Source organism: Odontesthes bonariensis, chromosome 14, assembly GCF_027942865.1.
Source record: "Odontesthes bonariensis isolate fOdoBon6 chromosome 14, fOdoBon6.hap1, whole genome shotgun sequence".
Lineage (NCBI taxonomy): Eukaryota > Metazoa > Chordata > Actinopteri > Atheriniformes > Atherinopsidae > Odontesthes > Odontesthes bonariensis.
In genome coordinates, this window is record NC_134519.1 from 10031118 (window position 1) to 10044424 (window position 13307).

General features: G+C 40.3%; 1 protein-coding gene across 1 annotated transcript in view; it reads right to left on the reverse strand.

Moving 5' to 3' along the window:
• zeb1a (zinc finger E-box binding homeobox 1a) overlaps positions 1-1068 on the reverse strand; it is a 60623-nt gene extending 59555 nt beyond the window's left edge. The window contains exon 1 of the mRNA XM_075482775.1: positions 965-1068. Within this exon, the coding sequence (XP_075338890.1) occupies positions 965-1022 (58 nt within the window). The 5' untranslated portion in view covers positions 1023-1068. The remainder of the gene's footprint in view (positions 1-964) is intronic.
• Between the last annotated feature and the right edge of the window lie 12239 nt (positions 1069-13307).

The following is a 13307-nucleotide window of genomic DNA, read 5'->3' on the forward strand; positions in this document are numbered from 1 at the left end:
ACCCATGTCAAAGATTAAAAAACGCAGGTGAATTTAGAGGATTGCTGTGCTAAATATCCCACTATTTTTGCACACCCACAGAGTAATGTGGCAACAAAACCGCTATTAAAGTAACCTGGAACCGAAATTGAATGCTTCATAATGCGGCAGAAGTGTTTGTTTGCAGCGTCTCTAACTGTTTACAAGCGCACAAAGCAGGGGTATAAAAAGTGAAACAGGAATTTCGACAAAAAGGATATGGTAATTTCCACTCTTACCTCACCGAAACGAGCTTATGTTGCTGTAGTTGTTGCACAGGCAGGCTGAAGTGGAGATAAAATAAACATCCAATCTCTTGAGCAGAGGCGCTGAACGGCACCAAAGCCCGTGTAAAAATATCGCACATTCACAACAACAGCGCGATTAAGCATCCGGACATAAAAAAGCGACTCCAAACGTTGAATTATTTTGAACGGTGGAGAGCAAAAGCTCCGTCCGGCCGGGTAAAGCAGCAAGTTAGCGGGCAGAAAAAGCCCCGCATCAACCTCGCCCTAAAAAAATCACACGGACTGAACTGAGAGCTGCTCAGCGGGCCACGTTGTTATGCGAAAGCCCCGCAACCTGCCGCCAAGTGTTGCTGTCGCCGAGAAAGTGGGGAAAAAGTACAGAAACAAAGATGGGGAAAGTGACAGAAAGTGTACAATACATATCGGCGTGGAGCGCTCCTCGGGTTGTTATAATAGACGGATAACGGTTCACTCAGCCAGGCGGCCCCCATGTACCGCTAGGCGGAGAGAGAGAAGCCAGCCAGGTATAACGGTACACCACCACACTGGGATATGAACACACTCACACGCCCTAAAAACTCCCCGAAATGTGGTCCAACTCTATCCCAAAAGTCTCCTGGAGAACTTTACCGACTGAAAAGCTCGCCAACAGCCCACCGGACTCGACCACCGGCGGTCGGAGAGGAGTTTGGACTTACCGCTGCTCCTCTTCGGGTTCGCCTGTTTTCTGCGCTTACACCTGGGGCCATCCGCCATGATCCTCTCGCTGAGTCTGTAACGCAACCGTCCGCGAGTTACCTCCTCCCTCCCACCTCCTCCTCCTGTCTCTCCCTCCTCATCACCCCTCCCATCCCTTACCCCTTTACGACATCACCTTCCCTTAGCAAAACACCTGGTTTGCGACACACTGGCTACTTTTACGGCTCCTCAAACACCTCAGCATGGCCCCTCCTACTGGCCGCACATGGGTGAATGTTCACTGGAAAGGTCTGAAGCTGTGGCTGGATCGGCTGGATACTAACACTCTGCGCCCCCCCTGACTGCTTAATGATTTTCAGGTTTTAATATATCATTAGATTAAAAGTAATAATCATATGTGCAAGGTGTTTCAGCGCAGGTGGACCTGTAGAAACGTGGCTGTATAAGACAATAAATGGGGGGAAATTGCTTAACAACATTATAAAAACACTAAACAAGTCAAAGTGTTTTGTTAAGAGACGGTGATTGAGAAAGTATTCATGCCTGTAAGAATGCTTTAATAAAATATCACACCTAAAATAACCTTACTCGCTCAAAAGGTCATTTGCAATAGGAGAAAGTGCAAAAGTTGCATTAAAGCGTACATACACAACATAAAATCTATTAATGAAAAGTAAAAAAAATAAATTTTATTTAAATTATCACCATATTAATAGATATTTCATAAGCTCCACATGTTTCATATGTGTAGGAATAATTGTCACTAAAATGTGCGATAATTCACTCTCCTGTTGTTAAAAAATTGCTTCTGTCGTGTATAGTTATAAAAGAAATGTTAGATTATTGTGTTATCTGAAACAGTTTAGCATTTATTTGAGGTTTTGAAAAGCTCATTCTGCAAATTAAGGCATGGAATTTCTTGATGAATGTAGTGGAGTTGATTTTTTTTTAAATATTAGAATATTTTCAATTTCAGCTACATCTTAACTCCAATTTACTTTGATTAAAGGGCAAATATTATGCGTCCATTCATTTAATAGCTTTACTTTGGCAGTCACATGGATAACTGTATATACTATATAAACTACAATGTTAACACATCAATAACCACAATGACACATCACTTTGAAACATGCCATTAGGTGCGATTACCTTTGGTACACGAACAGAATGATGATGATTGTACCTCTGTATAAGTATAAGTATTTTTAATTCATAACATTGTCTTATAAGCTCAGTATTTAACACCATAAATAAACTTGGGTAAAAAGACCCCTCTACCACTAGATATAGCAGCTCTAAAGCACAACTCCCTTTAATCCGCTCTTCACTATAAAGAATAGAGGTTTCTTTATACACTTAAATTGAATGTTTTTATAACTTTATCTGAATAAGTTCCAGAATAAATAAAAAGCAGAATATGTCCTTTAACTTTCAAGTCATTTATTACATTTTTTAAGTAAGTTTTATGGCAAACCGTCTCTTCATACACAGTTCTGTGTGCAAGGAAAAGCCAAAAATCAGTATGAGAAAATCGTGATCTTCAACCCCTCGGGCAGAACTGCATTAAAACAAATATAATTCTTGGAAATCACTGCTCATGGAAGACTTTCAGAAGTCACTGTCTATTAACGCAGTTCACCGTGCCATCACAAATGCAGCTTAAAGCTCTATCATGCAAAGAAAAAGTCATGCGTGAATATGATCCACAAGCACTACGGTCCTCTGTGGGCTGAAGCTCATTGAGGCAAAGTGGAAAACTGTTCTGTGGTCAGACAAAATAAACCAGAAAAATTGTGCATGTCGTGTCCTTTGTACCAAAGAAGAGGAGCATCCAGTTTGTTATCAGCTCTCAGCTGTAAAACCTGCATCTCTGATGTTATGGAGGTGCATTAGTCTTTGCCTGTGGGACTGGAAACTTGCACATCTGGAAAGGCTCCATCATTGCTGAAAAGTATATGTACGTGTTTTAGAGGAACATGCTCCCACCGAGATGACACCTTTCTCAGGGAAGTCTTTGCATAATTCAGCAAGACAACGTTAAACCACATACTGCATCTATTCCAACAGCATGGCTTCATGGAAGAAGAGTCCAGGTGCTGCAGTCCAAGACCTTTCACCAACTGAAAGCAGCTGGCGCATCATGAAACACAAAATACAGCAAAGAAGACCCCGGAGTATTGAGCAGCTGGAATCCTGTATCCGACAAGGATGGAACAACATTCCTCTCCCAAAGGTTCCATCCTCAGTTTCCAGATGTTTACAGACTGATGTCAAAAGAGTCCATACTTTACATAAAACCGTTCTATCATAGATACAATATTGGTTTATGAGATCTGCAGATTATTGGATTCTGTTTTGATTTACATTTTACACAGTGTCTCAACTTTAAAGGAATTGGGGTTATATTTAGCTAATTACATCCTCCATAGCTAAACGGTCATCTGTCTAAGACCTCTAATTCAATAACACTGATTGTCCTCTGTTGTTGTTGTTGTCATCCTTTCAATTTTAGACGGATAAAGCGCAAAAAGGGTTGACAAACATGAGGTTTCTCTCAACATATGTCCTCCTAAAATCTGGTTCTTTATGTTTCTCACTTATTTGAACAAATTTAAACTCTTCTCCCCATTTACACGGAAATAAATTCCACTTCTCCTGTTTTGCACTGCATAGAAATCAACAGGAAATTAAAAAAAAAATACTTTTTTTAACTTCCCAGTTAAACCAAAAATCTCAAACTCAATATGTCTGTGACTCGCAAATTTTATGAAGAAGCGTTCCATTATCAATCAGATCAGAGAAATTTGATCGTATGTGTAAAGCAGATGAAACAAGCTCTGAGGCAGGTCAGAAGAGTGGCTCTTACAGGGGGGTCTAGTCAAGCTATTCTTGTACCTGTCGATGATCAAGTTTCCAGTTCGGACATACCAGGTGCCGCTGAACACCACGTCTCACCCAGCAAAGCTCCCCTAAATGTCCCGGCACCGTGTGGAGGATGGGTGGGTGAAATCGGACTGCAGAGGCTCAACAGGAGGACAGAAAGCTTGGTAGGTGCGCTACATTCAGCTGCCAGAGAAAACAGTGAAAACGTGCAGCAAAAATATCTTATCTGCTCCAATATTGTCATCCTTAAAGTCAACTGAGATACTTTCTGCAGGATTGTTCTTAGAACCACGAATAAGGATGTTTTCATTGTTGTTTTTTTCTAAATCGGCAGAAAGATATTTTCTAATGTCCACATAATCAAATGGAAAACTCACAATGGTTTGCAGGTCATTTCAAACATACACACGTGATGTGACTTTAAAGATGTATCTTTTTTTTAAAGATACAATATGAGAACTAAAAGTGCATATAAGCATATTCTGTGCATATTCTCCACTGTCCCATCTGTTTGTTCATGAAACTTCTCTACTTTTGATTAAAAAAACTTGTACCTGAGGATTTGGTCTGAATAAATATTCCATTGCTGTTTACAGTGTTTGATAAAACTGTTAATTGTGCATTTAAAAACCTCTATACGAGCAGAATAAAGCAATTATTAACAGCAATATCCTTGTCACTCGTGGTTTTGTATTTCTATTGTTTCCTGATAGTTTAAGCACATCAAAAGATTTCTCTGATAAGAATTTACTTACAGCCATTTTACTTTATTTATTTATTTTTTTTAAATCATCATATTTGTGCAGGTCGACTTGAATTGAGAAGGTTTTTCACAACACCCAGCACAACTCTTAGAATCATGTGTTTGTTTCCCCCCTTCAATGTCTTTAGCACATGGGTAGGAATCATTAGCTCAATGAATGAGAACACGGAGATTTATAACATACATACAACATATGACAAGCCATGTTATGTTCCTAATGCATAAACCTCACCATGTGCTTTAATATCTAAGCGCCTGAAAACTAAAGTCAAGCTTAAAACAAAATAATGTCTAATAGTCCGGGGTCTGACAAGAGCGAACCACACTGTCCTCCCCTAATGTGAACTTGATACTTTTCAACCTCTATGGGTCATTAAAGGGTGATAATAATGTAAAGATGTATTTTAGCCCCAGCTATGATTACCAACTAAGTAGTTTTGATTTGTAACTCTAACCAAGTGACGTTATTGCCGAAACCCAACTAGGAAGTGGACAGAACGCACATACCGTGTCAGCACACCAACCCAAATAGATTTGAGATTAAATGGTAGATAATCTACACTTGGCTAAACTCTACATCTTCTTCTTCTTCTTCTTCTTTTTCTTTCAGCCTTTACCTTTATCAGGGGTCGCCACAGCGGGTCGATCTCGCATCATTGATTTGGCACATGTTTTACGCCCTTCCTGAAACAACCCTCATCATTTATCCGGGCTCGGTACCGGCACTAGAAATACACTGGCTCGTGCTCCCCAGTGGCTGGGCGCTCACACTCACACCGAGGGACAATTTAGCGTCACTTGGCTAAGCTCTACTAGGTGGTTAAGATGTTTTCTCCATTCACCCATTCATGCACCGGTGGCAGAGGAGCGCCCATGCAAGGGGCTTGGGGTTATGTGTCATCGCCAGTGTTACATGGACATGTTGAGGGGCTGAAGTTGGAAATCTGCCAGCCTTTAGATTGATGGATTCTTTACCAGTTGAGCAGTTCACTTGCTCGGAGAAACATTTCTATTCAAATCTTTTTTTTGCAACTTAACTGTAAAGGAATTACAGACACTTCTGACGTCATCGATTCTTTTACAGGCTAAAAAGTAAGACAAGTAAATCATAAGATCAGAGTAAGTGAGGCCTCTTGTCTCAATATCTAATGGCAAAAGAAGGGGCTTCTTAAACACAAGAACATAATTATTTTTACATGTGGGACATACATGGCTCAGTTGATACTGTGGGATGTGCATGAAGGATTAGTGCTTCACTTCCTAGCCCCTCCTGTCCACATGCTGAAGTTTGCTTTGGCTCGATGGAAATCCCCAAATTTCTTTTGACAGCATGGCAGCAGTGGGAGTTTGTATGCTGTCCATAAATGACACTTTGCACATCAGCTAAGGATTCGGAACCTATGATAGACTGCTCCGGTAGAAGACTTGCAAGATCCAAATATAATGAATGATTTCATTGTTCTACATCGCATCTAGAGCCATGTCAGAAACAGAAATCTGAATTTCCGTGCCTGTTTCTATCTTTTCTTTGTATTGCCTTAACTCTTTGTCTTTTTGGGAGTATTTTACCTTTACAGAACAGTTTGCCTATTAACAACATTTCTTAAACCTCTACACGTATACAACACGTTTAAATGACTCAAATAGAATATTAACTGATCAGAAGACCTGGCAATGACATAATTAATGTTATTATCTTGTGAACAGGCAGCAAGGTTGTGTTTGTGACAGTGTGTTTCCTCGGCTCATAAAACTTCATTTTTGTGACGAGCTGACCTGCCCATCATTTTGAACTAAGCCCCCAAACAAACACCAGCTCCCCCTTCACCACATCAGTAATGCTTTAATTGAATCTCCCACTGGCAGGATATGAAGGACTATAGAGCCCTCTGCTATCTGGGGTGTCCTGCTCTGCTACATCACAACGTCTCTACAGGCCGCCGCTGTCCTGCTGCCTCACCATGAAGTGAAAGGGGAAACGGATGCCATTATTCAATGCTAATTTAGTATTGACATGAATAGCTACTGGGCTCAAAGGGCTTTAGTGTTTTCATCCTCTTTATAGTGAATTCATTTGTATTTATGCTGCCAGTGGACTACAGTATGAGTATTGTTCTTTGAGGAGTTGAGCCCTCAGGCCAACTGCCTCTTATTCCCTCATCAACTGTTTCCTTTGTCACACGTCAGGTAAAGGTTTACGAATCTATGGGTCTGAGTGGAATATACAGGGGATTGTGAGTACCTTGAACTGACTATCTATTGACCCCGTCAGAGCATATTGATTGAAGAATGCAACTGTTTTACTGCATTTAAAAAGATAAAGGTACACTGCAGGTTGATTCCATTCAAGTCAATTCAGTTTCTTTGTATAGCACCAAATCACAACATATAGAATGTCATCTCAAGGCACTTCAACATTTTTGAAGATTTCTATTGTCAGAAATTTGCAAAAGCAGATTTCATAGAGTGCAGGTAGACGGCACCCATGTGGACCAGCAGCCCAGTCTCACAAGACAACATTTAATTGTTGTGCAAAGCAGCGGTGACTTTACTCATTGAATCCTTTACCTGGAATTTAAATTGGCTGTTGAGTGTGGGTTGAGCTTTTTCTGTGGGGAATCTTTTGCCCACACAGCAGCTCCAAGAACTTCAACAGCTGGCAAAATCCAGGGTTCTGTAAGGACAAATATCTAGTTTGTGCTTTTTCTTTTCACCAAAGTGAGTCCAGATGTCTGCTTTAAAACATTTGCAATCACTTGCTGCTCTGTCATCCTTAACTATATCACCCGAAACATCACAGTAATGTTAGCATTACATCGGAGCTACGTGTTTACTCTTCATCTTCTTCTGCTGCTGCTGCCTCTTCTTCTGTGATTTAACAGCACATACAACTTTATTGTTTTTGCATTTATTACTCATGTTCTATAATTTTGTGTCTGCTTCAAATTCTAGGTTATGTTCTGTCACTACATCGATGCAGAATCTTCCACGTTTACATCGAGATGCATACCAGAACCTCTGTTACACGTGTTGTCATGAGACGAGCTTGGCCCTAAATGTTGATGTGAATTTGTGGACCTCGTGAAAATATTGACATAAAATGGTGGGAGCCTTTAAGGGTTTCAATCAACAAAAGGCAAACAAAAATGTAAACGACCTGGACTAAAACTGTTTAGAACTTCCATTAGTGTGCATCTTTGATAATTTGATCATCACTCAGGATGCATTGAGATCTGATCACTCAGACCAAATTCATGAATGATTTGGGATGCACGTGGCTAAAATCCTTCAGTAGCAGTGTGAACGTTGTGGGTGACAGCGAACGAATATACATACTCATCTGATGGGCCTCCAAGTGGATGGCATAGTTTCCCTTTGGCTTTTTAATTCTTATTTTTTCTTTTGCTGGCCTGATGTCTGTTATAAAATGTACTCTGTGTTAAAATGAGTACAAACACGCACTATGTATCATTCCCAGAATACCTCCTGCACCTTGTTTGTGTTCATTTCTGCAGCAACAATGAACAACACAGCTGTTAGCGCTGGTCCTCCAAGCCACTTTTTGCTCCCTGCTCCAAGTGTTGTGTTCAGAAGTGAGCTTTGCATACTCCTATTCCCCAAAACCTGTATTTTAATGATTGATTGTCTATAAAAGATAGATGCAATCACCAGACAAGAGACGCAAGGCTATGAAGAAAGAGCTTTAAAGCTGCAGTCTGCAACTCTTTTTCAAGCATAATGCCTGGAACTGTCCGGGGATTCTGAAAGTAGTACATTAAATACCCCAATACAAAAAAAAAACAGTTCTCTAGGTCCCCTATATGTCCCGCTAGGTCTCTCCAAAGCCAGCAGGTTTGTTTACAAAATTGCAGACCGGACCGGTAAAAGGTAACCAATCAGGTTACGAGCTGGGCTCTGCTGCCTGTCAATCACCGATTGTGCACGCGCGATACAAGGTAGGCTCGTCCCCACGCTTATTTATCTGGACTATTGAACTTCATTACGGGCTTGTCTACTTACTGTGTCTTCCATGATCGCAAATGACAGGTGAGTTGATGAATGAGGAGTCGTGTACGCGCATCTGGCGTGCACGTCTACGTGCACGAGTTCTCATGTGTTTTGATGGGGCGGGACAGGAAGTTGAATAACTTTTTATTTTTCGGTTAAAAAATAAGCATTTCTTGCATTTTGCGACTACGGAGGTCACCGTTTTCAACTTCAAGCGTTCTGATAGATCATGTAAACTCTTAAAATGCCAAAAAGTAGGACTTTATGTATGACAACAACAAATCTTGCAGACTGCAGCTTTAAACTGCAGTACTGCTGAAAGGGTTGGGTTTGTCTGGGTCCAACAGACTTCCATTCAAAAAGCATCAACTCTAATAAATCACTTCATCCATCTATCCATTTTCTGCAGCTCCTGGGTCACAGGAGCAACAGTCTAAGCAAAGATTCCCAGAACTCCCTCTCCCCAGTCACCTCCTCCATCTCTTCTGGGAAGACACCAAGTTGATGCCAAGCCAGCCGAGAGTGTTTCCCCAGCAGGTTAAATAGATATCAGGCCTTAAAAACATATATTTGTCCAATCAGGTGTCACTCTAGGTCCTTTTTTCTCCAAAAACCATGACAGTAAGGACCAAAGACCAAAATTCCAGTCCAGGGTTTTGATGCAATATGAAAAGATAATAATAAAAAACCTTAATGTTAAAGGTTGGAGGTAGAAATGAGTTTTTATTGGGGTCCATTATGCATACAGCCCATGACATGGATTTATTACAGGCAGTGATTTTAAAAGTAAGCAGAGCAGTTTATGGTGTTTCAGGTATTTTCCTACAGATTTCTGCACAGAGTTGGGTCAGGAGCTGAGAAGAGGTCCACTCGCACTGAGTTCTCCTTTTGATTCCTTTACCTCTTCTTTGGTATAGCAGCTATTGCATAAAGCCTGCAGCCATTGTTACTCTGTTAGATGTGGAACATGTCAATGTCTTAAATTCGGGATTGTGCAGAAACAGCAGACCTCTATATAACCTGTTTGTTACCCGGAGTTGGTTCTATTTGATGCAGTCTTAGTTTTTATCTGATTATAGAGCTGGCAAATGAGATCAGATAACAAGTGGTCACTGGAGAAGGGCAGAGAGACACGTTTCAATGCTAGCTGCAAATGATGCCAGTGTCTTAGCTTCTTATTCTTCAGTTCAGTAAAGCTTTATAATCTGTGCTGACAGTGAAGGTGAAACATGTCAAAACAACAGGTGAGGACAAGAGTTGTCAGGCACCTTTGAAATGCTAATGGCGGGCTGATAATAAATGCTGACCCCAACAGAAGCAGTGGTAAAACTATAATAAACCTACCTTGGTACCTTTGATGCTTCCCCGCTCTAACGTGTTACTGTTCTCACTCTAATGTCACCTGTTTGCTCTAATAGCTTTGCCCTTTGAAGCAGATCCGTTCTTTCATGCTAAATACCTGTTGCTGCTTTATTTAAATAAGTTAGTGTGATGCGTTTTTCTATTTCGTGGAAAATGAGGACAAAAGTAAAGCATATCTCTGTCTTTGATATGATAATCTGAGGAAACATGTAACATTTCCTCTGGGAAAACCTATTATCTTCATTTCTACTCTCCTCCAGTCCAGCAGAATTGAGGGGCACAGTGACCAAAAGATGAACAATGTAATTTTGTCAGGATGAGTGATGTGGATACAAATTACATGTCAGGATGAGTGGTCAGGGGGAAATGATAATGGTGAGTCCTCACGCTGGGTTTATGTGGTAAGAGGAGAGACAAATATTATTCATCCTCTTCTTCTACCCCTCTCTCCACCAAAGGTTGCTGCATTACATTATGAAAAGTCAGCTTGAATCTAAAATAATGGAAACTATCTACTGTAAAATGTAAATATCATAGCAAATTGATTAAATGGTTCTTTTTAAAAGCTTCCGTCCAGCTTTAACCTTGTATTACAATGGCTTTGATCACAGATTCTTTAGAGACTCAGTTTCTTTGTTTGTTAAAGTGAAATTTGGGTGTTTTCAAAAATTATTTTGCTTCACAACAGACCATGCTGTATGGATTTTTCACTGACTAAGTCAGCTTTATCTGTGCGTCCGAAAGAGTTTTGTTTTTTTGATTTCAGGTTGCAGCATGTTACCTGAGATAAGAGCTGTGTTTGACAGGCCAAAGTCTGAGGGGTGTTTTGGCTGTCGACAGGTAAACCAGGGTCAGTGTGCTCACTGTTTTCAGGTGTGTGTGTGTGTGTGTGTGTGTGTGTGTGTGTGTGTGTGTGTGCATACTTCATGTGTGTGTGCTACAGTCCTGTGCAAAAGTCTTGAGTATAGTTTGCTTCCAAGCAGGCAGACTTTTTTGTAATCTTTATCTTTTAAAGTGGTCTTGAGCAACGATTCCAGGCTTTCTGAGGAAGTTTTTCTTTGGACATTGGCTGTTTTTTCACTCACTTCCAGTCTTTGGACCTGAACAATTCTAGAGAAATCAGTTAGTTTTTTTTTGTTTGTTTGTTTTTTCATTTAACATTGACCTATCAATCACCAGGAGATGGATCACTTTTTTGTCTTGGAATAACTTCGCAAGGAGCCAATTTTGAATTTGAATCTTTAGGCACCTTGTTATTAGCAGCCTGTTGCAAAAAGACACAACTTGTTCCCTTTTAGTTCAGTTGCATCTACAAAAGAAATCAAATACAATACATTTAGACATAAAATATGACTTTTGCAGCAACAAGGTAATTCCCAGCTGTTAGCTGAAAACTTGGCATATCTCAGCATGGTGTGCAGTGTGCTCTTAAAATTTTGAGGAAACTGGACAAGTGGAGGACAAAAGAAGAAGTGTCAGGCCTGAAAAGTCTATCTACAGCAGATGAACAGGATCAGAAAGTGATGCTGCTGTTGGCCCAAGCCTCATCAGAAATGGTCTCCATGGAAGGTTGGCTGTCAAGAAGCCGTTCTTAAGGCAATGCAAGGCAAAGCAATTTTATTTATAGAGCACAATTCATACACAAGGCAATTCAAAGTGCTTAAGGAAGGGAAACAGGGAGAAAAGGCTGAGCTGTGCCAAAGGACACAAGAAGTGGGCTGAAAATCAGTGGCAGCAGGTCTGATGGAGGGATGAATCCTCCCCAGAGCCCAGAGCTCAACATTACGGAAGCAGTGTGGGATCATGTTGGCAGAGAACGGAACAAAAGGCAGCCCACATCCAAAGAAGAGCTTTGGGATGTCCTTCAAGAAGCCTGGAGAACTATTCCTGAAGACTCCTTAAAGAAAGGGCAGAAAGCTCGTCTGAGAGGGTTCAGGCTGTGCTGGAGGATAAAGGAGCTCAGACCAAAATATTCACTTTAAAGCTTGTTAGAATGAAGTACCCAACCCTGTTTTTGCCTCATACTGCATTTACTTCTATGTTTTAACACATTCAAATAAATAACTTAAACTTTTTCCTGTTTTCATGGCAATATGTAAAGAACTAAGAGGTGATGGAAAACTCTTCCATCTTACTGCATGTACTTTGTGAATATGAACAGTTTAAACATAGTAAAGCAGATTAAATGTAGAGATACCTCAATATCTTGACTTGCATTGGGCATTTCCATCTGCCCAAATGTGTAAGAACTTTTTCAAACTCTTTTAAAAACTCTGTTTTTATAACTTTTACCAATGCACATCAAGCACAGGCGATGGAACCCTCACACATGTACGACAAGTTACTTCATTATAAGACTTTGTAAACACCACCTGGAAGAGCTGTATGTGAGAAGACAAATGTTCAAATCAGCCGGACCAGACTGCGTGAGTGTTGTAGACGAGAATCAGCTTGTGAATAGAGAGGGAAGCTAACTGCTGATTGCTCCTACTGATCAGGTTTCTGTGAACTTCGAACAGTGAGGAAGAAGAAGGAAAGGTTATTAACCGTGTTGACGGCAACACAAATGTCAAATGACTTAATCTTAAACTGCATGCACCACCAAGGCACCACCCTTAGCCTAAAGCAAACTCAGTAATGTCAGTCCTGTTAGAACATTTTGGACATGGATGACCTCATGTTGTGTGCAACATGAGTGAAAGGGCAGCCTGTCATTTGTGGACAACTTGAGGTTCCGTCTCAGCTGCTGTCATTTCTATCAAAATACCTTGAACAAGCCATGTCAATGGAAAAATTGTAATTACTAACAAGGGGAAACTCTTATAGTGCCACTTCAGTATCTATATAGTGACTAAAAGCCTTAAATTGGACAATCCTCTGATAATTTAACCACGGTCCCTTGCCAAATTAGGTAAGGTAAGTTTATGTATGCCTAAAGTATTCAATGCTTTAATTTAGGTGTTAAAAATACCAACAAGTGTCTCCTACAGTAGAAACTGTTCAAGAGATCCTATGAAATCCCCTCTATTTAGCTGGCTACATGATTAGCACCTGGGTTAACGATCTTGTAATAATCTAGAAAAATATTAAGGAAGATTTGGTTCTTTCAGTTCCAACAAGCTGTGAATGTAAAAACTCATGGCACACAAAAAGGAGAACCGTTGAACAACTACAACCAACTAAAAACAGAAAAGGCAATGTCTCTAAAGAGATGCAGAACAATCACAAAGAGATGACTACAAAGATACACCAAGGGATTATCACAATGACACAAAAAGAGAAATAATTAACACAAATGAATGCAAAACTACTGCAAAAAGATG